The 26,858-nt window shown below is 43.0% G+C and overlaps 1 protein-coding gene across 2 annotated transcripts in view; it reads right to left on the bottom strand.

The window, feature by feature from the left end:
* The window catches only part of FER1L6 (fer-1 like family member 6), a 260,996-nt gene that overhangs the window by 169,301 nt on the left and 64,837 nt on the right, over window positions 1-26,858 (bottom strand). For both annotated transcript variants that reach the window (XM_055287184.2, XM_055287185.2), the window contains exon 2: window positions 689-771. In XM_055287184.2, coding sequence (XP_055143159.1) covers window positions 689-771 — 83 coding nt within the window. The remainder of the gene's footprint in view (window positions 1-688; window positions 772-26,858) is intronic.

Below are 26,858 nucleotides of genomic sequence, written 5' to 3'. Positions count from 1 at the left end.
TGTTGCTTCCTGGCTGCGTACCTCCCATGCTCAGGGCCAGCCAGCTTCATGGATACGTGGTCTGTGCAGCTATACAGGACCCTAAGCTCAGAAGAACCTCACTGCACTTGGCTTAAGCTCTGCGGTCACCATCTTGACACTTTTAATAACTTCTCCAGCGTCTCTTCCACACTTTATTTACTCTCTCTGTATCTCTGTAAATTCACTTGTAAAACTAGGGTGCCAATAGCTACTGGGAAGGTGGTGGAGGGATTCAATGAGATGCTGTGTGTGAAGCCTCCCCCACAGTAACTGTGATCCTCTTATTTTCAAAATCTTGCTCGATCTTCCCCACAGCTGTGTGAGATCAGCCCAGCAACCCACATCATGACATTAGATGAAGGAGAAGCTGAGACTCAGAGCCACTCATGTCACAGGACAAATAAGAACAGAAACAGAGTTTGAACCCTGCTGCTGCTTTCTCACGGGGACCCCTTCCATGCCCACTCACCTCTTTGGCCCAGATGACCAAGGGCCTTGGGGATTGTCTTGGGCCTACACCTGTGACTGGCAGGACCTAAAGGGTCAGGGGGCAGCACACACACTCCCCCTCACTCCCATTGAGAGGGAACTGCATTTTCAGCCAAGGAGGGGTCCACTCTGCGAGACTCTCAGGCCCCAGTTGTCAGCACCCCACCCCCAGCCTCACCTTTTGCAGCCTTGTTGGCTAGGATTAACCCCTTCTCTGCCTTATTTTTCTTCTTCTTCAGCTTCAGCCCAAACATCCCCTTTCTGAAAAGAAGAAAAAAAAGAATAATAAAAACTTTGAGTCATTCAGATGTGTTAGGAGAAGGTAGACACATAAACACACGAAGCTTCATGAAGCCCATCAGCCTCCTCATCCACCCAGGATGGGGGCAAAAGACAAGTGTTAGGGGCACCCAGCAAGCTCTCCAGGGAGCTCTGCTTTTGCAGAACCACAAAAATCCCACCCGAATTGGAACCATGAGGTCCACCTGGAATTGCATGTAGGTGAGGCAAACTAAATACCAACAACACTAGCTGAAATTTCTATTTCTCCTGGCTCACCAGGCATTCTGCTAGGCATAAAAAAGCAGTCACATCATTTAATCACCACAGCAACCCTCTCCTGCCCATCTTACAGATGAGGAGCCAAGGCCCAGAGAGGCCGGGCAATGTTTCTAAGGTCACACAGTTCTGAACATCTCAGAGCTACCACTGGGTCCCAGGCCTGGCTGATTTCAAAGCCCAGGGTCTAACCACTGGGCAGCCAGAGCCTGTCCATTCCCTTCAGCAGAGTGAACACCGTCAAGCAGCAGCAGGGTTCAAACTCTGTTTCTGTTCTTATTTGTCCTGTGACATGAGTGGCTCTGAGTCTCAGCTTCTCCTTCATCTAATGTCATTGAGACCAAGGTCAAGAAGGCCTGGAACTTACTGAGGTCCTTCCATAAGCGCACAGCTCAGCTGGCATATGGCACATGCCCAAAAGGTCCACTGCTATTATTGTTAGCCATGAGCAGGAAGCCATTTTCCAAGCCTCCTTCTCTCCCCACCCCCTGCAATCCCCAGATGGAGTCTTGCTCTGTTCCCCAGGCTGGAGCACAGTGGCACGATCTCAGCTCACTGCCACCTCCACCTCCCAGGTTCAAGCATTCCTCCTGCCTCAGCCTCCCAAGTAGCTGGGATTACAGGGGCCCGCCACCACGCCCGTAAGCCTCCTTCTCATCACAGGAATCTCCCCAGTCCGTGGTCTCTGAAAGACAAGAGCATTCCTAATGCTCTGCCAGCCTCCTACAGAACCCCTTTCTGAGCTGGGGGACTGCTGAGAACAGGGCTCTGGGGCACAGATGGATGAAACTGGGCTGGAGGAAAGTCCTGGCCTTGACGCAGGCAGGCTGGCCAGCCTTGGAGAGAGGAGGGGAAGGAACAAGGAAGTGAACATTTGGAGGTGAAGGGAGGAGATGGCAGCAAAGGTTCAAACCCCATTCAGTGAACATCTGTGGGCCTGGAACATGAAAAGCAGTGGAACAATCAGTCTCCCATTTAGCTTATATGTTTAGGACTTAGGATGTGTGGAGTGCAGTGGTTAAGATCAGCCTCCACAGTCAGACTGCCTCGATTCTAATCCCAGCACTATCTCTGCAACTTTGAACAGGTCACTTAGTCTCTCTAAACTTCAGGGTCCTCATGTGTGAAATGAGATAATAAACGGAAAGTATTTAGCACAGTACCTGGAACATACTATTTGCTCAACAAACCTTAATTAGTCTTATTGTCCTAAGAGTAGGATTAAGACCAGTGAGTGGAAGGCTCTAGGAGATAGATGTTCACTCAACTCATTCACTTATTCTATTCACTTATTTGTTCACTTATTCTATGTATGTCCTGCTTTTTTAAATTCAGATAAGGAATTAAGGAGCCCCCACATCAGTGCTGTCTGAACAGTGGAGTGAACTACTTTGCGAGGAAATGAAGTTCCCGTTCCTGGAGACGTGCAAGCAGAGACCTGAGCATCACTGTTAAAGGATGTTGTAGAGAAGACAAGCATCAGAAGGGGGGACTGGCCTAGGGGAATTTAGGGGTCCTTTGAGACCCTGAGATACGTTAGAATGGAAAGAATGGACTCTGAAAGCACCCAGATGTGGACAGGACCCCTAACTTCTTGGGCAAGTCCAGTACCTCCCTGAGCCTCAGTTTCCTCTGTGTATAATGGAAATAACTACTCTACAGGATTATTGTGAGAATAAAATGATTTAACATAGCAAAGCACCTAAGACGGTGTCTGGGATATAGAAAGTGCTAAATAAGTGCCCTTCTTGGAGGTAGCATTGTCCGCCTTTGATTTGCCATCATCCTCTGATGAGAACATCATCCTAAGTCTCCCAGGAATCTCTGGAGAACATACACAAGGAGGACTTCCAATAATAGTTTTCACTATTCTGTTTTCAAAGGGTTGTTCCCAAGCCAGGGACGTAAAGCTAGTACCTTCCCAACCCCGAATTGGCATTTGTGGTCCCCAGGTGTCCCCTGCCATGAGCAGTTCAAAGAGGCAGAATTTGATGTTCCTGGGAATGTGGCCATTGGGCTCTGGAGGCTGCTTGAAGCAGCTAAATGACTTCCATCCATAAATAGGGAGTTGCTAACAATAAAAGACAGTATCTGCCAAGGGAGACATAAGGTTCCTTTCGGGAGCTGGCATCCTCGTAATGGGTGGCCTCAGGGTTCTGAGTTCTCCCGTAGGGAAGCCAGCGCCTGAGGCATTGGGGCATGGCTGAAGATGCTGTCACAGACCAGGGAAGAGGATGAGATGCCCCACCTCGTAGAGACAGGCACCGCTGCCCTTCTGAAGCCAAGAGCTCTGGACCCTGCTGCCCATTGGAGTCACCTAAGGAAGTTTATAAAAATACTGATGTCTCGAACCACCTTCAGAGATCTTTAATTACTCTAGGGCAGACCCAGTGTTGAGAAGCAGTGGTCTAGGCACAGCTCAGGCCTCGTGAAGGGTAAGCCAAATAAACTTCCAGGAATGCCCGAAGGATTTACAACCAGCGCGGCCCTCTTGGGTGCGCTGATGTTAGTATCACAAACATACAAGGTTGTTTGCCTGAAACTGTGAGTCAGTCATCAAGGGCACACCCAGCATGACTCCCAGAATGAAAAGGTTTCTTGATGAAAATTGATTTCTTCTCCACAGCCTTGTGACATGGAGCAGCAAGAGGAGGCATGGCTCACCAGCCCAGAACGATGGTGCCACTGGCAGATTGGGCGGTAGAGAATGAACCCGTGACACAGGGCTCAGCTCGGGCACCTGCCTGAATTCATTGTTAGCTCTAGAATTTGGGGTTGGATACTTAACTCAGATGCATATTTCTTCCCATATGACACAAGGACATTTCTTACCCAATTCACAGGGTGATATTAAAATAGAAAACAATGTTTTTCAAGTGTAAAGCATGCTACGAAGTGTCACAATATTGATAACAAGGAAATGTGAGTTTACAATTTTTTTACACCTGTATAAAGCACTCACTCACTATGTGCCAGGAACATCATTTTACACACATTGTCTTTTAGGATCCCCACAGCATACCATGAGGAAGATGATATTATGCTTGCTGACAAATAAGAGGATTTCAGGGGTTTCCAGACAATGTATCGGGATCAACCATCAAATCAGGAAGACTTACCTGGTAAGTCACTAAGGCAGCTGCCACCACGTCCCCAACCACCTCTACTCTGCAGAGAATTCCAGCATGAGAACCCTCCCACTTCACAAAAAGTACGGGGCTTTCTGGTTTAGGATCATAATATCCTCCCAGGGTCATCCCCAAGATAAGGCAAGAGGTACACAGGAACCCTCATACCAACCTGGTCTCCTCAGGGTGAAAGCTACTGCGACTCCGATATCTGTATCCAAACAATAAGAGCATTAAATGAGGCACGTGTTAGATTTGCTCAGCACATCTGTTCAGGTGGCATCACTCAGTGTTTAACCACAAGGCCCGCACTGCAGGGAGGCAGCCAGCCCGGCACAAGAAAGAGGGGCTGGACCGCTTGAGTATGGGTCTCATGTAGGCTACTTTCTAACTATGTCACTGGAGCTGGCCCTGGGACTTCTCCGAGCTCCAGGCTCCTCTTCTGTTCCTCTTGTTCAGGAAGTGGCCATAAGGTTACTTCTGCTTTTTCTCACTAGGATGTTACACAGATGACCTTATTGATCCCTCACGCTGAACTATTAAAAGCTCCACACGTAGCTAATTTAGAATAAATTTGTATGTAATGAGGTCTAGCTTAAAAACAAAACAAAATCACAAAATTTTTCCACCATTCAAAGGTTATCTATAAAGACTTGGGTAAATTCCCAGTAGCCTGCTGGGAAATACCTTCTTTAGGATGTCCTATCTGGGTCCTCATCTTTCTAAGACTGGGATATATTCATTAATGGCAAACCACTACACATAGAAGCAGTTGTGTTGCAGAATTCAATAGAAATTGTTAAAATATAAACCCATGTGACACTCTGCCTTGCCATGCCTCTGTAAGTTCTCTCTCTCCATGATCTTCTCATCAAAACTTACCTGTTCAATGTTCTATTTCCTTAAGGCAATGATGCCCCAACTTCGGCTACACATCTAATCCATATGGGGGTAGCTTTCTAAAACTGTGCCCCACACTTGACCAGATCCCAGCCCCGAGAGTGTGATGTCATTGGTCAGTGATGGGACAAAGGCTCAGTGGTTTTTAAGCTCCCCTGGTGATTCTAATGTGCAACAGGTTTACAAACCCTTGTGGTTAAGTAGACAATACCAATGAGCTATCCTCTCAAAGAGAAATCTAAAGGAAATTTAAAATAATTCTTAACCAAAAGAGATCTAAAGGAAATTTAAAATAATTCTTAACCAAAAGGAATGATTAAATGTATTAAATTCAGAGCCTTTAGTAGATACATTTGCATAGGCTGCACTTTATAATCCACCTCTACTTCCTTTCCACTCAACCTCAACCCCTACAGTTAGCCCACAAAATTGGCTACCTTCTCTACTTATGCACAGGATTAGCTCAGCCTTGGAGGAACAGAATGCTCAGGTTCAAGAGAAAAAGAACAATCCTCTTCCGGATCAAAAATGTCTCAAGCAAGGCTAACGGCCTGAATGGATGGGCCGTGGCTCCCGGTCTCACGGGAAGCAGTTCATTCTTGCATACTGTGTTTTGGAATCCTTTATCTCATTGTGATAGTAGGTGGATGTTTCCATGTTAGCCCCTCATTTTGTACATTATAGTCCCTCAACCATTATAATGAGATTCAAATATCACAACTCAACAAACAGTGATTGAGAATCTTAATATTTCACCTGCAAGAGTCAGCCGAGTCTAGGAAATACACCTCCAAGGATGCCAATTAATTCCTCTTCCTGTGGCTTCTCTGAACCAAGAATGACTCAGGAATAATTCAGATCCCCACTGTGTAAAGCCCATCCCTGTTAAGCCAGCCTCTCATAGCCCTTCAGAGAAATTTGCTAAGTGTTCAAGGGCAAAATAGCAGAGGGTAAGGCTATAGGACTGCCCCAGGAAAATGGAGGCATTTTTCTTGCATGCTTTCTGCCCACCCTGGAGCATGCCAACAGTGCCCACGATAGAAACAATCTCCCAAGGGTTGGGGAATCTTTTTCAGCCTGGGGTCACTGGCCTCCATCTTCTCCTGCTCCTTGCCCTCTACAGCTAAGCATCAGCACATCACCCATGACTGGGCTGTTTAGAGTGCAAGGAAAATAGAGAAACAAATATTGGCAAGTCAAGTCATCCATGCAGTACAGATAGGACTACTAGATGCCCCCACCGCAGCCTAAGACTTCCTCTTGCCTGGGCCCCGAAGAAAATGGTTCGTCTTTCCTATTCCATCTTCTTTATATCCAGGCTAATTAAAGCCCTGCTCTCCACTCTCCTAAACATCAAGAAATCAACTTTTAAGCCAAAAATAGACTACAGACCACTTCTCAGCACTTGGAACAGGCAGCTCTTTCTCCCTTTGTCCCAGCATAAATGAATCTTCAAACTCCCATCTCTTTTAGGCTTTCTGTTTTTTCTTCACTCCTCAAACCTGCTTCCTCCCATATATTGCTTGATTATCTTTTGGTGGAATTATTAGAGTATGGCATTAGGTTTACATTCCTCACTTGGGAAGGGCTAAGGTCCAAAGCTCTTATTCCCATGTGGTCTTTCTTCCTTTGGGTCTACCTGCCCACAGAACATTTGTATTCTACTTTCTGCTCTGCTGTGCAAGTGGAAGTAACCACTGAGCAGAGCTTCTCCTCCCTGCAGCTGAGTGGGCAAGTCCATATGATTCAGAGGGAAGTATTTGAAAATCAATCTGGACCCTAGTCCAAACAGCTTCCTCCAATTGAGCTTCACCAGCAATTGAGGTAATATTTTGATCCCTATTTGATGTCTAGGTTTCTTTCTCAATGGTTTTGAATGTCTAGGATAAAGAGAAGGGTATGGTTATAACCTCAGGAACACCAATACACTGACTCATAACAGATTTTATTACAAATGGGAATCATTAAACTTCCTAAACTTACTAAGAGAGGATCTATGAAATTCCTCTGAACCTCTTTTATTTTTTTTGATGCTGTGGACATTGGAAATAGGAGAATGGGTGCTATGTTAAACTAAATTAAATTACTACCTTTGCTGCAGGATTGTCAGAGCCTTGTGCATTGTGACTCTCCAAGAGGGTGCTGTTGTATTCAGACTTTTCCAAATGGATTTGACCACCACACCTTTATCATTAAATATCTGTTAATATCTTCAAGAACACTACTTGGGACTTCAGAGAAGGAGAATCCTGGAAACTTTTAGTGTTCCTTTTTCTTTTGAAGCTTTCCTGAGATGAGCAATGATCAAGTAAGATTGACTGGGGAAACAGAGTAACCCAGGACATCTCTCCCATGCATTCCCTCCTCTGTGTCCACATGGCTTCTGGTGCTAGTGCAGACTTCACTGGACTTTCTGCTTCTGTTCTCTCCCTCCTGAAACCTAAACTCCATTCCACAGCCATCTTTGCAAATCAGAAGAACAGAGAATTTTCTGAATCTGACAAACAATATTTACAAAAGTCCTTGAGTCAGTATCATACCAATATCGTATCATATCATATCATCATGTAAGATGTCCTCTGATATTTAAAAAAAAAAAAAAAAAAAAAAAAAAAAGACAGGATGCCCGCTATTTCCCTTCTATTTAACACTGCACTGAAGGCCTTGACCAATTCAATAGTGTCTGTCTAGTTGAATTACTAACTGAATTTAGCAGGATACCTAGACACAAAGGCAACATATAAAAGTCAGTTGTACCTCTTTATACAAAAACAAATACTCATAAATTAAAATTAGAAATAAAAGATTTTATAATAGCATCAAAAATTCAAAAACTCAGGAATAAGTCTAAGAAATATAAATAAGACCTATACTCTGGAAATTACAAAATAAGATGAATGAATGAATATTCCATGCTTGTAGATTGGAAAGTGCAACATTAGAAAGAGGTCAAACTTCCCCAATTTGATTTGGAGATTATTTACTATATTTGCTTTGCAAAAATTTTTAATTCATACACTTAGGATTTGTGGGTATGGCTTTTTATGTTTATATGTTATGCTTCAAGATTTAATTTTTAAAAAGCATAAATTTTCAGACTGAAAGCCCTGGCTTTGAGAATCAGTTCAGCCACATGCTGATTATGCAACCTTGAGTAAATCCTTAACCTCACTGTGCCTCAGTTTCTTCATTTGTAAAATGGAGGATAAGTTATGTCTGTCTTACAGGACAATCATGGATATCCAATGAAATAATAGAGACAACATACTGTTTGCAAACACTAAAGTGTTATATCCTACACGTTAATTAAATTTAAAAACCAGCTCAACCTATTATGAATGTCTCTTAGGGTTCTCCACGCTATAGCCACAGTTCACCAACACAGCACTTGATCCTCAAACCATGTACTCCAGCCTGATGGACAGCTCCTCCTAAACTCATCACACTCTCTTGTCCATGAACCATTGCTCACCGTAGGCCTTCCATTGAAGGGGACTTCTCCGATCTCTACCTAGCAACACCCAAATCTTTCTCCTAGGCCCAGCTCAACTGCCTCCTTTGATGTGATGTGTTCTCCAGTTTTGCAATGGAGCAACAAGTCACTCATTCCTCTGGACTCTACTAGCACTTTGTTCTTATCTCTATTACATACTTATCACATAGATCCTTACAGTTACTTGAAAAAACATCCTTCTCCTTTATTAGATGCTGAGCTTTTGAAGGCAACAATCGTGTCTAGTTTACGTATGGACCCTCAGTATCTAGCACCATGCCTGGCACATAGCACGGCTCAATGAATGTTGAATTATGGATAGATGAATGGACAGATGGAGTCTACAGATAGAAAGCTCCACAAGAATTCAATAGAAGTTCTTTGGTCCTATTTAAAAATGTATCATATAACAAGAAAAGAGTTAAAAAATCGTTCCAAGACTGAGAACACAGGCAAAAGAGAATAATCCTAATATTCATCTCGGAGCTGGGGAGAAAAAGGAAATTGTTTACTCTGGAGCCTGAAAAACAATTTGTACTCTGTTAATAGAGCAGCAGCTCTGGCTGTCACCCAGCCCCAGTCTCCATCCATTTCTTAAAATCACTTCCTTTTCTAATGCATCCTCCTTGTTCTTTCTCTACATCATACCTACCTTTTTTTTTTTTTTTTTTTTTTGAGACTGAGTCTTGCTCTGTTGCCCTCCACCTCCCAGGTTCAAGTGATTCTCCTGCCTCAGCCTCCCAAATAGCTAGGACTATGGGCACGTGCCACCACACCTGGCTAATTTTTTGTATTTTTAGTAGAGACGGGGTTTCAACATGTTAGCCAGGATGGTCTCTATCTCCTGACCTGGTGATCTGCCCGCCTCGGCCTCCCAAAATGCTGGGATTACAGCACCTGGCCCCTAAATACCGTTTATTGGTTGGCTATTTCTCTACCACCAGTCCCTTATAGTCATTCAAGAAAAAGTACACAGAGCCTTGTTGTGTTCCAAGCACTGCACTAGGCCCTGGTACACTCTGCCATTTTGATCAAGAAGAGATGAAATAATAAAGTCATTTCCTTGTCTGTCTTTGTGCAGAATGACTAGAGAAAAAAGGTTGAGCTCAAGGAGGAGTTGGAAAAGTTTCAGTTGTTTGAATTGGGAGAGAGTATCATAATCAAGCCCAGGTGTCTGCAACAAGGGTTCAGATGTGGGAGGAAGAGAGGGAAGATTGAGTATGTAACCGGGTGGCCCAATGTGGCCACCACTCCTCCTCTTGTACCTGAGGGGATCCATTTTTATGTTTTACATATTAAGGAGTTTGAATAATATGTGAATAAACTTAAGTTTTAAAGTTTGAAAACCACTAATCAAAACCAACCTGTTCAGCCTGGGCACCGTGGCTCACACCTGTAATCCCAGCACTTTGGGAGGCCGAGGCAGGCAGATCGCTTGAGGTCAGGAGTTTGAGACCAGCCTGGCCAACATGGCAAAACCCTGTCTTTACTAAAAATACAAAAAAATTAGCTAGGTGTGGTGGTGTATGCCTATAATCCCAGCTACTCAGGAGGCTGAGGCAGGAGAATCACTTGAACCCAGGAGGCAGAGGTTGCAGTGAGCCAAGATCGCCCCACTGCATTCCAGCTTGTGCGAGAAAGTGAGACTCCATCTCAAAAACAAACAAAACAAACAAACAAAAAACCAACCTGTTCATTAAACAGATAGCAAAATTGAGGTCCAGTCCAGAGAAAAGAAAGAACCAGTTCAAGGTCATAAATCTGTTCATTGGAAGAGCTAGTACTTCTGGATGTTCATTTATCCTGTGTTTAGCCACTAGGAATGCTAAGACCTTAGCAAGCATCAATCCCCCTACAACGCTTCCTCTCTAAACCTAGGCCAGGTGACCTCTGATAACAGATACGCTTTGAATCCCATTCAGTCAAAAATTGACTTTTTTTCCCAACAGAGTTTTACTTCAGAACTCCTATATATTACATAAAATGTTCCAAGGGGTTAAAAGTGATAGCCTAATTATTTTTCTGTATATACTAAAGACATATGAAAGGAAGTTCATATCTGTTAAAAGCAAAAGCAGTTCAATGTTGAAAATGAATGACTACGTTATTTCAAATATGACCCGCAAAGGATCTGACTTTCTTTGCATGTTTGAGTTCTTTAATACCTTCTATAACCAAGAGGAGGAAAAATTTACTTCACTCAAGCTGATTAGTTCCAAGAATAAAAGCCTTAATTAGCACAGTCAAATGAAGCTCTTTTAATCAGTTAAAACTTGCAATGTGATGAGGCAACTCAATGCAATTGCTCACAAACAGCTTCCAATCATCCATACCTAAGACATGACTTTAAAAAAAAGTCTCTGCCAGAAATTTATTTCTTCAGCTTTCATTGATGTCCTGCATAGAAAAAAATAAACCTGAAGGCTCATCTGTCAACCCGTGCAATCAAACATAACTTTGAAGGCATTTTGGAGAGGCTTTATAAAACAACTTATCTTCAGTGAGCCTTTTGTGTGAGATTTACAGGGCCCCAGAAACAAAAGAATCCCATCAGACCTTCTCTCCCTCACTGCACAGGCTCTGTTCAGGTTCTTCATAAATTACTTTTGCAGAAGCTGAAGTTGAGCCTCTTGAACAGGAGGAGGAGTTCAGTCCTGTCAACTTCTCCAGGAGTCACTATCCTTGGGATTTCAGCCTCAGCTCAGGGTCAAGATGTATTGAGTCCCAAATATACAGGGATTTCCCAGTCCAGTCCTCTCAGTCTCAACTTGGAAACACGAAAGGGGGTCTAAAGTTATGCCTGGTCTCAGGCCTTGAACTCAGGGAACACAATAAAGATTTGCTACTGAAGATGATAAACTCACCAACTGCACAATGAGGAAAGCTTCACTGATCCGCAATCTATGATGGTAGCAAAGTCAGAAATGGAGAAATCCATATATTGAACTTACACATAAACATGACGCAACACTCCCTGTACCTGCTTAAAAGCTCAACTTACAGAGACATGTGTCACACATGTAAAACCAGGAGAAGGTTGGAGCCAAGACCCTGAGTAGATAAATTGTGCCTACAGGTCTTATTCATACAACGCTTTACACTCCTCCAAGCACTTTGCCACATATGGAACCCTAGCAGATGCCCTATGAGGGAAAGGAGGCTGGCAGTATTTTCACAGCATACTGGGTGAGACACAGCCCCAGGTCTGGTTACCCTCTACCTCATATAGTATGTGTGACCTAGAGCAAAATACATAACTTCTCTATGCTTGTACTTCCTCATCTGTAAGATGGGTATCAAATAGTACCTACCTCATAGAGTGCTAAGGATTGAGAGTGTGTGTACGTGTTTGTGTGTGTATTTATTTATATATATATAACTTACCTCCTGGCATATGAAAGAAAATAGTTACTATTCTTATTTGAAGACAAGAAAACTGAGGCTCTGAGAGGTTAGACAACTTGCTCAGTCACCCAGCTATGAACTGGCCAAGCTGAGGGCAGAGCTGGGTCTTCTTGTTATTGACTGAATGCTTCTCCTTCTACACCACACTGGGATTGAGTCAATATACAGTTGTTCATTATATATTTGATAATAAAAGGGATGAATTTATGTGTTAAATATATATTAAATATATAATATATATAATAAGATGAATATATTTGTTAAATATATCTAACAAATATATTCATTAATTTTATTATCATTATTCAGATTGCTCTGGGACAGTCATCATAGCTACCATTCATTGAGCATGTAGAATGAGCCATGCATTGGGCTAAAGTCTCTATATACCCTTTTTTCCACTTAATCCTTCCATCAGCCATCTGAATGGGGTATTTAATCTCTTTTTCAGATAAGAAAATTATAGTCTAAGGGTTAAGTAAACTGCCTAAGGTCTCAAGGCTTCAGTAAAACCCTGACCCATCAGATTTCTACTCTATATTACCTCCCAGATATCAATCACAGCCACCATTTTCCAAGCACCTAGTCAGAGTAGGGTACCATCCAATCCCCAGTTACCAAATGCAGAACACCTCACCTCAGACAGGTTAGGGAACTTGCCTAGAGCCACACAGCAGTCTGACACCCAAGCCCAGCCCCTTTGTCCTCTGTCTGCATCCTCACTCCTGATGGCCCAGGTTTCTAAGGACAAGCAGAAGAGTGGCATTTCCAAGGGCTTCCAGAAGCCCAGGCTGCAGCAAAGGGTATGGACAGAGTTCGGTAATGAGAAGCAGAGCAACAGACCTCACCTCGACCAGCAAGGCTCCTGACTGTGCCCAGAAGCACTCATACTCACCAGCTTCCTGGACCCCAGGAGGTTGGCCCAGCAGGAAGGGCAGCAGCCACCACTGTCTTGGAAGAAGGAAAGCTCCCCTTGGGAATTCAGTGGCTCGGTGGAGCACAGCAGGCTACCTCCCAGGAATGTCCTTTCTGTGTGTGTGCACCTGGTAGCTCCCTATCTCTGTTTGAAATTGAGTGCCCTCTGTTCGAGTTGGCTGCCAGAGCCCGACTCTGATCAGCAAACACAGAAGCTCAGAGCAAATCTTGAGAGGAGGGGCCACCAATAGGTTTTATTTCAAGTCAGGTGCAGGTAATTGTAGGTTGATCAAGATTCAAAGGAGCCCTAGCTCCAGGCAGTGTCAATGCCCTGGGTCCAGCCACTATCCAGACATACTTGGTTTTTTAATCATGTTCACCACCCCCTGCTCATGTTTTTACTGTTTATTTCACTATCATGGTTAACATTTATTGAGCGCTTTACTTCCGCTAAGTTCTAGCTACCTTTACAAGTGTTATCCTATACAAGCTCCACAACAGCCTTCAAAGGCAGTATTGTTATTGTACTCAATGTACAGATGGCAAAACTGAGCCACAGAGAGATTGGTAAGTGCTGGGATTTGAACTGAGGCCACCTGGCCCAGAAGCCTGTGCTCTCCAGCCCTCCAGCCTGCTGCCTCCACTCTATGGCATAACTTTGGGACCTGTATTCTGAGGCTATTTCAAAAAGGTCAAGTTTATCAGGGAGAAAAATGAATAAAATAAGTCATTTGGATGGGTCAAATACCTCTGAAATCACCTGTAGTGAATTGAATGGTGGTTCCCCTAAAGATATATCCACATGTTGAAACCTGTGAGTGTGCCCATATTTGCAAAAAGAATCTTTGCAGATGTAATTAAGGATCTTGAGAAGACACTCTCCTGGATTACCCAGTGGACCCTAAATCCAATGACAGGTGACCTTTTAAGATAATAAAAGGAGAAGATGCAGAGAGGAAGACACTGTGAAGATGGAGGCAGAGATTGGAGTGATGCAGCCACAAGACAAGGAACAAAGGAGCCACCAGAAGCTGGAAGAGCAAAGGAAGGATTCTCCCTCATCATCTTCATGATCCTGCCAACTTTTGACTTCAGACTTCTGGCCTCCAGAACTGTGAGAGGATGATGCTGTTTGAAGCAGCCTTGTTTGTGGCACATGGCCAAGGCAGTCCCAGGAAAGGAATACACTGCCCCTTGTCCATTCCTCTAGCACGTCTTTATGGTGTCATGGAAAAGGAAATGCTGGGCCTTCTCCATTGTGCACTTTTGTGTTTTAGGTATGGTGCTGGGACAAGAAGAGGACCTGGCGGTGAGGGCTGAGAGGCCACCCCTGCGGGCTGGCAATGGTGTAGGAGCCTCTAAAGTGCAGAGCACTGAGGAGGGAGGCAGCAAGAAGTGTGGGGAGGGGTTGGGGGAGAAGGTTCTGCAGGTGCAGACTAAGCAGTTAAATAGTAGCTCCCAAGGCAGCCTCATAAACATCCCCAACTGAGCTGCAATCCTCCACTCCATACGTATCATAAAAAGACATGCAAAGGAAGGCGCCTGGGCTCAGGGGTTCACAGACAGAGTGGGTCCCCTAGTGCATCCCTCCCCCAATTTTCCATCATAATAGAGTTGATTCCACTCAGAATCAAAGATGGTCAGAGTCGTTGAATTCCAACCTCACATGTTACCACTGCGGGAAGTGATTATTTAAAAGATGAGGCGGTCTGAGGGTACACAGCTGATCATGGCACTGCAAGAGCTGGAACCCCTAATCCAGTACCCTTTCAAGGTAGCCAAGCCTCCTTCCCTCATCTGCTCTGTTCTTTAAATTCTTCACAAAAACAAGATCCCATGGCAACTCTTATCAGAGCTCAATAACACCATGGGGTCCAAAGCTTTCTAAAGTTCAAACCCCTCTTCCCAGAACTTAAGTTTATTTCTCCTTTTATTTTTCTGCAGAATTATATCCTTACCATGATGCTGCTGTGTGTGATCCACATACAGTACACATATCAACAGAAGTCATCTGGCTACACAGTAGACATCCAGTAATAAGGATTATTGATGGCACAGCACAGGAAAATACCAAATGGACCACCCTGTACCCAAATCTCTCTGCTTCCTCTCCTACTGCATCCCTGTGGTTTGCTCTGGCCACACCACCTTCCTTCAGTGACTTGACTGGAACATGCTCCCTCCCTCCAGATCTCTGCACATGCTCCTCTTTGCTGGAATGCAAATGCCCCTCACATACCTCTTTCTCTGGTTAACACTGTCCCATCCTTCATGGGCCACTTAACATCACATTCTCAGAAAAGTCTTTCCTGACCTCTGTGCTTTCCCCACCAGACTAACCAGGTACCCTGGTTCTATCTAAGCTCCCCAGGTTCCCAGAGCTTTTTCCTTTCATCACTCATCATAGTTTGTAATTTTATTTATGTGATTTTTTTCCATTACTGTTCACTTTCATTATTAGACAAAAAGTTTCATTAGGGCTTGAGTTGGTTTACCCTTATCACCCCAGCACCCAGCATGTAGTAGACATGTGTAATTCATTCCTAGGTTCACTCCACAAACGTTTATTGAACAAAATACCGAGCTGGTACAAATAAATGTACAAAAAGAAACCGACAAAACTGCCACCCATCAGGAGATTAGAGCCAAACAGAAAAGCTACCGTCAACCCTGTGAGAAATTACCCCATTACAAATCTCCTCCATGCCTTTCCTTTCCCTCTTTCCCTGTGCTTGTTCCTTAAACATTTAGCCTTGACTAGGATGTTCCCAAAGCAGAGAAAGGACGAGTTGGTAAAACTCAAAGCAGTCAATGCAAACAGCTCTGGGAAATAAGCTTCAGGAGTAGGGGGTGATGCCCTACAATTATCTAAGATAAAGTTTGGGAATTTTCTTTACAATTCAATTAACATCAGAATTATTTTAGAGATGCAAAAGAGAAATATTACAAAGCAAAAAGATGTGACACTCTGACTGGGCACAGTGGCTCACGCCTGTAATCCCAGCACTTTGGGAGGCTGAGGTAGGCGGTTCGCTTGAGGCCAGGAGTTCAAGACCAGCCTGGCTAACATGGCAAAACCCTGTCTCTACTAAAAAATACAAAAATTAGCCAGGCGTGGTGGCACATGCCCGTAGTCCCAGTTACTCAGAAGGCTGAAGCAGGAAAACTGTTTGAACCTGGGAGGAGGAGGTTGCAGTAAGCTGAGATCGCGCCACTGCACTCCAACCTGGGTGACAGAGCGAGACTCCGTCTCAAAAAAAAAAAAAAAAAGTTGTGAAACTCTTCCCCTAGTCCTCTTCCCTCTGCCAGGAATAATACCCTTACCATGTACTGCTACACATGATCCGGATACAAGGGCAGATTATATCAACACAAATCCCCCGCTACCCTCCCCCATGCTCTGCCTCCTGCCAGAGGGAATGCATTTCAGTGTCTACAATTGTTATGCCACATACAGCCTTAGTCACAGAGTGTTTCCTTGGAAAACTCACAACAGTTGTTATAATAATTTAACAAACATTTGATGAGTGCTTATTAGATGCCTAGCACTGTGGTTGGCCTGTGGGAAATCCAGGGCAATGATGAATAAAACGATGCCTTGGGGTCAAGAGCACAGTGCCATGCTAGCAGCCGATACACTTGAAAAGCCTTCAGCCACCTCATCATAATAGTCCTCTGTGTTTCTGGAATGCTTTTTAAATTGCAAAGAGCTTTCATTTGTAGCTATGCGAGGAAGAAAGGACAAGTCCCCCATTTGATACAGTAACTGTTTAGGTTCCAGAAGCCTTGACTGCCTTATTCTAACAAGGGGTACAGCTGGAAATAAGGGTGGTCATGAAAATATGCCACTCAATCTCCAGCTACAGGGAGCACACACTGACTGACAACCCCAGCTGCTGAGCCTTCCTGCCAATCACTGCATCACACTGGGGCTATGCATCCGATGGGCTAAGCACAGCAAACAAACTAACTCAAGCCCCTTCCTGCAAGACATGGGACTCCTCTAATGGGTGACTTGGGACACAAGACTCCCCAACGACCTGGAGGAAACTTTCTTAGAAGATTCTTCCTATGCAATTTTCCTTCCCTCCTCTGTCACAGGTGTCAGACGCACAAAGCCTAAAGTCCCTTCTTGCTTGTCCTGCTCCTTCCCCTTTATGCTCCCCAAATAAATGTCCAGCACTCCAGTAATGTCATCTTGGAACGTGCTTTTTGGAGGACCTAACAGCACTCTAATCCAGATCTTGGGATTCACAAATAGACCTTCCACTAATAAGTAGGCTCCATTTTGAATTGCATTTTGAAAACACTGGGGTAAACCTGGTTTCCTAGGACTTAATAGACTCAACAATATGTAATAAAATTCATCAAGAATACAAAAGTACCACAGAATGTCATGGTTCCCAAACTGAATGGACAAGATATATTATTTAGCTCACCCCAATGGAGACTGGAACGTTGGTTTTTCACAGGTCACAATTTGAGAAATGCTGCCAAGCCCCACTTTCCAGCAAGTACAAACCTATGCTTCTCTTGGCATTACTAAAGAGCCTCAAAACTAAGGGTTTGATATTTTATTCCCTTGCTATGCTCAGATGAATGTGCAATACAATTGCTGAAAAGCAGGCAGAAAAAGCAAGTGACCTAGGCAACCCTCGAACAGTGTACTCTTCCCTTGAAGAATAGAAAAGTAATTATCCTTTACATTAAAGCTTTGTTCCTATTTTTAGAAAAATGTGATACTTTTGATATTTGAAATAGGTGTCATCTCAAGAGACAGGTAAAGGCTGGGCGCCATGGCTTATACCTGTAATCCCAGCACTTTGGGAGGTCAAGGCAGGTGGATAGCTTGAGCTCAGGAGTTTGAGGCCAGCCTGGGCAACAGGGCGAAACCCCATCTCTACTAAAAACACAAAAAATTAGCTGGGTGTGGTAGTGGGCACCTGTAGTCCCAGCTACTCAGGAGGCTGAGGCACAAGAATTGCATAAACCGGGGAGGCTGAGGTTGCAGTGAGCCAAGATCACACCACTGCACTCGAGCCTGGGTAACAGAATGAGGACGCATCAAAAACAAAAACAAAACAAAACAAAAAACTCAGGTAAACTGTATAAGCTTTTAAACAAGCAATGGATTCTAAGTTATCTATAAGTTTTAACACTGGACTTATTATTGTGGGCATTACCCAGTAGATCATGTTAAAAATGGTTCCACCAAATGTCAGAAGTCAGTGACCAGACCTCAACTCCCATTCATGATTCAACATCTGAATGAAAAGGGAGTAAATCCAGTGATGCAAGTCATGACGTAGCTTTTCTGTAAATTTTCTGCAGATGCAAAAGCTCGAAATGTGTGAAGCTTAATGGGAATATGCATTCCCATGTACCAAGGAGGTATTCCCTGTGTAAACATAGTTAGGTGAGAGTTATCTGAAAGAGCAAACAAGGGTCACCTTAGGGTCAAGAGACTTAAAGTGAGCCTCCACAGGTTTTCCCTCTTCTTTCTCCTTGAAAAGCACAGTAATGAAAAGGAAGTGTTCTTGGTATGATAGGATGGAGGAACTCATTGCTGTTGATTACCTACAATGTAATAAGCAAACACTTCACTGATCAGGTGCCATTAGCCTTCATAATCTTGGCGGTAAGTAGAACTATTACCCCATTTCTTTTTAGATGGAGAAATAAGGCCTAGAGCAATAAAGTTACTGGCACAAGATCAGAGATTACGACTGACGTTTCTTAACATCTCTTAGTACTATGTTTTATGCTGTCACCTCTTGGGGTTTTTTTCTTTCCTATATATCTCTGTATATGGCAACATTTGAACAAGGTCCATCAGTTACTTTGACATCAGAAAAGAATATATTTTGCTAAAATAGAAAAAGTGAAGCAAGTTTATTATTTAAATATTTGTTGAAAAGCATATTATAAATCTTGTATTACTGACCAATTATCTACATTAGGCCATGAGTACACACAAAAGAATCAGAAAGAAGTTCCTTTTCTAAAGTTGTTAATATTCTAGATGAGAAAACAAAAGCAATTTTATATGAAAAAATTAATTCTCACAGATTGTTACTGCCTCCTATCTTCTTTTCAACCTGGGTATCAAGGGTTAAGATTATTAGGTGGTCTCAGCTCATCCCTAAACCTGTAGGACTAGACTCTCAAAGGCCTTTTCTCAGGGATCAGGCCATTCTCGTACTATGTGACCTCACCCATTGGCCCAGCTAATTGGTCCACAAGCCAACCAGCAGTCTTAGAGGTGACCTTTCATAAAAGTTATGATAATATCTAGCTAGATAAAATAATTTAAGTATTTTAGTACGAGGCCTTTCTTGATGAATGGAAAGGTTTTTTATTTCTTAATTGACTTCATCTGTATCCCTCGTTCAGTGAATTAGGATAGAGTGAGCATTATTAAATGTTCCTTATTAGGCTGGGCATGGCGGCTCACACCTGTAATCCCAGCACTCTGGGAGGGCAAGGTGGGCCGACCACCTTAACGTCTGGAGTTCGAGACCAGCCTGGCCAACATGGTGAAACTCCATCTCTACTAAAAATACAAAAATTAGCCAGGCATGGTGGTGGGCACCTGTAATCCCAGCTACTCAGGAGGCTGAGGCAGGAGAATCACTTGAACCCAGGAGGCGGAGGTTGCAGTAGGCCAACATCATGCCTTTGCACTCTAGTCTGGGCAACAAATGCGAGACTCCGTATCAGAAAAAAAAGAAAAAATGTTCTTTAACAGTTAAGACCCTTGTATGAGGATAACCATTTTAACCAACAATGGTCAGGTAAAAGGAGTGAGAGAATAGACTGCGTCTGATCTCTAACCTAGGTGTCTAACAAATATAAGCTTTTATCAATTGTCAGTGGCTCCCTCGAGAACTGGTTCAGAAAGTTTTGAAGCTGGGATAGATGATTTGTATCTGCTATGGGCAAGATAAAAAAGAACAGTGGTGTGTGTATTTGCTGACTCAACTACCGAATATCCCCTGGAGTGTGACTTTTGACAGCTTGAATGCTATATATCTGCTTGTTGTATTAAGAGTTACCCTCTGAACAACTGGAGGACCAGAAAATGCCAGGTGATTGTGTCCAAGTAAATGAAATGTTGCAGTTCCCTTAATTTGCCTTAGAAAATTCAGCACTGTTTACAAAAAAAAAAAAAAAGGCTGCAATTATCTTTTATCTAAAAATGTCAATGTATTTTCTAAACTCTGAGAGCAACATCTTAATTAACTCAGCAGATAATATAAAGGACTCTGAAAATCGGGTGAAAAAGTAGGACACCACACTGTCGGGGAGGAATCAGCTGCTCTGCATACCATCCCCAGGATTTAGCCTTCTCGTTGAACTTGTCCCCTGAGCAATGTGGTCTATCTTCTGGTTCTATGCTTGAAACAATGGGTTGGGGGGTTCAGAGCACTTTAAAAGCATATGGATCGTTCACTTAGGCTGTTGGCATTCCTCCTACAGTAACCATCAGATCCCAGGGGTCATGCATCCGACCGAGAGGTTATTTTCCTTCCCATCCTAATATGCAGGCTTATTAACTCCTTTCCACACCCTCAGCTGACATTGCACAGCTGTTTGAGAAACAAGTGAAATGCAAACTATCTAGAAGTTCCCAACCCTGGGAAATGGTTTGGAAAAACATTTTCAGATTTGATTTTTTTTTGGATTAGCCAGTTCGCAGGATTTTAAACTCATCACTTTCTCTATTTTCCTTCTGTTGGTCCCCTTTACTGTGCATTCCCATCTCTACAGACATGACAGCACCAAAAATTAAAATTAGTGCAAGGCAAACATAATCTTATAGTTGGTCTATTGCTCTCATCATATTGCTCATGAAGCAGAGTAAAAATCACCGGATAAAATCATTTAACTTGTGGTTTTAATTACCATATGCTTTCTGTCTTCCATCACCATGGATACTGCCAGGAGCTGTGGTGAGCAGGTGTTCAGGAGCTTGCACTTCCCTGGACCCATGCGTCTCCTGATCACCAGCAGGGTCTGCACCCAGATGCCCCTCAGAGACAGCAATGATTATCCTATGATACATTTCTAGGCACTTAAGTGGTGGATAAGGCTAGTCAAAAACCTGCTGTTTTTGCCAAAGTTCAGAGAGGTATTTGCCAGTGTTGAATTTGCACTTTGATTCTCATTCCTATTTTTGTAAACATTTTAATCAGCAGAGCTTAGACGCTTAGTTCAATTTCCTCTCTTAAAATGAATGTGGAATACCTTATCCCAGAAACTTGGAATATCTTATTATCCCAAGGAAGTGCTCCAAAACTGATGGAGAAATGTCAAAAGAACATGGACAAACAGAAGGGGCTCCCTGTGGCAAAATATGAGGCAATTTGAGTATCAAGATAAATAGTAAGAGTGGATTATAACATGTTAAATAGATAATCCATAAGCTCATACTGACAATAAAAAGGGAAAGGGGGTTGGAAAGGAAAGGTGAGGAGAAATCTTTTTTACATAGAGGAAATAAAAGAAAAAAATTAAGTCACCATTTTACAATTCTTATAGTGATCATTAATTAGCTAAGAATCACCAGTGAAGGCTGTATTAGTCCTTTCTATAAAGAACTACCTGAGACTGCATAATTTATAAAGAAAAGAGATTTAATTGACTCACAGTTCTACAGGCTTAACAGGAAGCACGACTGGAAGGCCTCAGGAAACTTACAGTCATGGTAGAAGGGGAAGCAAGCACGTCTTACCATGGTGGAGCAGGAAAGAGAGAGCGCAAGGGGTTAAGTGCCACACACTTGTAAACCATCGGATCTCATGAGAACTCAATATCATAGAACATCAAGGGGGAAATCCACCTCCATGATCCAACCACCTCCCACCGGGCCCCCTCCCCCAACACGTGGGGATTATAATTCGAGATGAGATTTGGGTGGCGATGCAGAGCCAAACCATATCAGAGGCTAACACCATTGGATGAAAGGCTGTTGGGAGCAGTCTGGTGGTACCACTTAATCAAATGATCACACTGATCCACAATAATAAGCCAATTGATATCACATGCCTCCTCCAGCCATCCATTGAGAACGTACCATCCAAGTGCTTCTCTAGGAAAAAAAAAAGTTCAACCTGAATCTACTTATAAAGGAATAATCAAGCAAATACAAATTGAGAAAAAAAGTCTACTAAAATCTCTAAAATGTCAATGCTGACTCTAAAAATGTCAAATTAATGAAGACAAAAGCAAAAACCTGGGAGAACTGCCCTGTATTAAAGGAGACTAGAAACATTGTGACTAAAAGCGACACATGATCCTTGTTTGGATCCTGGACCAAAGACATAAATTCCCTTACCTATAAAGGACACTGTTGGAACAAATGGAGAAATCAGAACATGTACCATATTAGATAGTGCTACTGCATCAACAGTATCAACAGTTAACCCTGGAGGAGGAGGTTGCAGTGAACTGAGATCGAGATGGCGCCACTGCACTCCAGCCTGGGTGAGAGAGTGAGACTTGGTCTCAAAAAAAAGTATCAATAGTATAGTATTATACCAATTTCCTGAGTGGAGTGTAGTGAGTATGGTGGCCAAGAGGATCCCCTTGTTCTTAGGAAATGATGAATAATGAATTATTTGGTGATTATGCATTATGATGTCTATGACTAAATGGTTCAGAAAAAAGCAAGGATATAGAGAAAACAGAAAACAGATGGTGAAATGTTAACTACCATATCAAGGTAAAATGCCTACAGGTGTTTATTACTCTATCTTGAAATGCTTCTGCAGATTCTCAAAATAAATAGAAAATTTTTAACACAAAACTTCATGAGAAAAAGCTGGAAAACAAAGCGAGGAAAGCGGTGAAACTGGCTAGGATTTGGAGAAAGGGAGGCTAGAAATGACCACAGTGCCTTGGTTCTAGATCTGAGTGATAGTTACGTGACTTCACTTTGATCGTTTATCGAGCTGTCCATTTTTGTTTCATATACTTTTCCTCATGTTGCTCAATAAGAAACTGATTTTCTAAAATCTTGCCTTATTCAATTATTTTCCACATTTTGTTTCATCACCAACACACTCAGACCTGTGCATGTGTGCACATGCACTCACGTGTGTGCACACATATGCATAGGAGCTGGGTGCTGCTTGCTATGTGCCAGACACTGAGTTATGCACTAGGGGGAAAGTGAAAACCTGATCCCTGTATCTGGCAGCTTATAGGCCAGTGTGAGGCTACACACACACACACACACACACACACACACACACACACACATGCTATGATAGAAAGATCAGACTATAGGGGGAAGTGGGTGGGGAGCAGAATTCTCCAAGGGCATGTCAAATAACCATGGCTTTGAAGGATGAGGAGGATCTGGGCAACAGGACATGTTACTTTCTGCTCTGGTTTGGAACACTGCATTTACAGGATCCATTAATGACTTTGGGGACATCCTTTAGTGATGAGCTTTAGAGCTGTCCAGAGCCCTCCAGCCATGGGGTGGGAACAGCCAGACCTACATCCTCTGCTGAAAGATGCTCCTCTTCCTCAGAAAAAGTAACCCTCGGACACACCAGATGTGGGTCAGGGGAAGGCACTGATTTAATCAAGAAAAACCTGGGGCTCACAGAGGTTGAATGGCTGGTGTAAAACCAGGTCATTAATGGCAGAACCAGGGCCAGAACCCAGCCACATCCTGTTCTTTGATAGTTGACCCATTTCCCTGTCTGTCTCCTCTTCTAGCACAGCAATAGCTTGTTTGGTTGGCCTGATTGTTTTTGTCTGTAAACTTCTGAAGGGTAGAATTTATACTATTTTCATCACAAGTAGCCTCATACACATAAGCACAGTATTTTGCAAATGCAGATGCTCAATGAATGTGTTTAATACTCCAACACCCTAATTACAGATAAAGGAAAAGAAGCCCAGAGAAGCTGTAAGTTGCCCAGGTTCCTATTGTACTTGCCGAAGGATCTAATTCTAGAAACTAGTTCTTCTTTTGCCCAGTCCTCCCCCCACCATTACACCAATGCGTTCCTGCTTTGGCTAATTTGAATGCCACCTTCAGGAAACTACCAGATCCAAATCCCTCCTTCACCGTTGTTAATTTTTAAAATTAGCTCATCAGTTATTTTGCAAATGAATTTATATTAAAACTTATGTTCTATTTTAAACAGAAAACAAGTAACACATGCCTTAAAAGAAAGTAATTTTAAGAATAAATACGGGGCCTGGCATGGTGGCTCACACCTGTAATCCCAGCATTTTGGGAGGCTGAGGCAGGTGGATCACCTGAGGTCAGGAGTTTGAGACCAGCCTGGCCAACATAATTAAACCGTCTCTACTAAAAACACAAAAATTAGCTGGGTGTGGTGGTGTGTGCCTGTAATCCCAGATACTTGGGAGGCTGAGGCAGGAGAATCACATGAAATCAGGAGGGAGAGGTTGTAGTGAGTCGAGATCACGCCACTGCACTCCAGCCTGGGCTACAGAGAGAGACTCCATCTCAAAAATAATAATAATAAAATAAAATAAAGATGGTAGGGGAAGAAAGACACTGTTAAATAAACTGCAGCTCTAATAGAAGCTGTTGACTGAGATGGTTCTGAGTAAAAGGCCTATTCTCTCCTTATTCAAAAAAGAATTGGCAAGTTTTAGAGAGCTAGAGCTGTTAGAGATAAGACTTCTTTTGCAAAAGCAGAATTGAAAGATAATTTTTAAAATAACTTTCTTTTGTACTTCAATATTTAGTTCCATGTCACTGTACTCCCTAAAATTATTGCTTATACCCCCAGCAGGATGTGTCCTATAATTGGGAAAGAGTTCTCTGCCTATATATTTGTGTTAAGTGCCTTGACTGTTGAGATTTTAATATTTGCAACAAAAAGAAACAGAGACAACAATATTGGATAGCACATAACGAATTGTTGATGATGCCACTTGTAGAGAAATTGGGGATGGAAGAAAACTACTCAGGCTCTGTTCAATCTCATCCTTGAAAAAGAGAAAACAAACAAAAAAACATTGTCTTTGCAGTTCAGTTACTAACAGGTCTTTCCTGCACTGGCCAACTGCAGTGGGCTGGATACTGGGCAGACGGTTGTGAGGGTTTCTTAACCCATATCCTGCTGTACTTACTAACTGCCCTTTGTCTTTGTAAACCAAGACGATTTGTTTTTCTCACAACAGATGTGTACATAGCAAGTGAATTTCAATGGAACCAAGAGAGGTCCAGATACACTAATCCCAGATGAGATTCCTAGTAAACACCCCTCCCTTGATCCCACAAAGAGGAAGTGAAAGAGAAAGAGAGCTCATTCTTCCAGTCTTCTACCAGCCTCCGTGGAAGAAGCTCAGGCTGGGGTAAAACTCATCCAGGGACCATGCAGTTTTAGTGCATCTGTTGGTACACAAGACCCTGCCCTGGTTATTGGGCAGATTTACAACTTCCCATTAACATGTCATTTTCCTCATGAGATACAATAAGAAATACCGTGGAAAATGCAGGCAGGGCTTCCAGAGCCTCAAAGGGTGTAGGTTTGCTGTTCTTACCCTCATGGCTTTGGGGTCTCTTGACAACTCTAAAGCCTATCACTAAAGGATGTTTCCAAAGTCATTAATGGATCCTGTAAACACCATATTCAAAACCATAGCAGAAAGGACCTGTCAAGAATAGTAGAACCCCAGTGGGGTGGAGGTGGGAGTCAGCCATGGGAGTCTCCAGGAAGACGCTCAACCCATGCCTCCTCACAAAGGGAGGTGTAGATGTGATCTCCATCTGAAGTCATCAGAGGCCCTCCTCAGACTACAAAGACCAAGACCATGAACAGCAACAACTGCTTATTAAGTCCTACCACGTGCCAGGTACTCTGCCCAGTGTTGTACACGCACCAGCCCATTCCATCCCACAGCAATCCCTGAAGCAGGTACTAGGGTCATCCCTATTTTAAAGATGAGGAACCTGAGCAAGTTAAGCCACTTCTCTGGGGCCACTCATACAAAACGTGCTAGAAATGGAATTTGAACCCAGGCACTCCCTCCCTGAGCACAGGAGATTAGTCACTGTGCTCGCCCGTCCAAGTCATGAGTGTCCATAGTGCTCACCATTAAGTCCTGCCTCTTCTCCTTCTAAGGCCCAGCTGAAATGAATGGCTCCGTCCCCTGCCCTCCAAATCCACTACGCATGTGTTTGTGTGTATATCTTACGGCACTGTTAATTCATTTATTCATATAACACAAATTTATTAAGTATCTTTATAGGCACCAAGAACACATGAGACAAAAAAAAATGTCAGGGAGGGAGGAAGGTGTGGTTATAAAAAATAGAGATGGACAACATGTGGGATCCTTGTGGCAATGGAGCTATTCTGTATCTTGATTGTGGTGGTGGATACACAAACTAATGTGATAAAATTACATAGAACTAAATACACACATTCACATCCACACACATCCATGAGTACAGGTCAAACTGGGGAAATCTGAATAAGATCAGTGGATTCTATCAATGTCAATATCCTAGTTGTGATATTTTTCTGTTACCTTTGGGGAAAACTGGTTAAAAGGTACGTGGGACCTGTCTGTATTGTTTTTTACAACTGCATGTTATCTACATTTCTCAATAATTTACAATTATCTCAATAAAAATTTCAATTCTAAAAAAAAAAAAAACCAGTGCCATCTAGCAGGAAAATGTACAAGAGCCGCAGACCTGAGGCTAGGAATGACTCAGTCATGTATATACTTATCTTGCCCACTAGATTGTGGTATCACTAAGGGTGGAACACATGTCTCTTAGAATGCTACAGCCCTAGGGGAAAAAAATGAAATAAATTTTCATGTGCTTTCATGTGCTTCCTCTCTCCCCAGTTCTCACACTTGACTTTATTTGGTAGTACTGACCCCTCATGCCAAAGATGTACCCTGATGTCTTCCCTTCCTTGTATGTTACCCATCAAGGG

This window comes from Symphalangus syndactylus, chromosome 7 (genome assembly GCF_028878055.3).
Source record: "Symphalangus syndactylus isolate Jambi chromosome 7, NHGRI_mSymSyn1-v2.1_pri, whole genome shotgun sequence".
In the NCBI taxonomy this organism is placed as follows: Eukaryota; Metazoa; Chordata; class Mammalia; order Primates; family Hylobatidae; genus Symphalangus; species Symphalangus syndactylus.
This window is presented reverse-complemented; position numbering and strand designations above follow the sequence as displayed.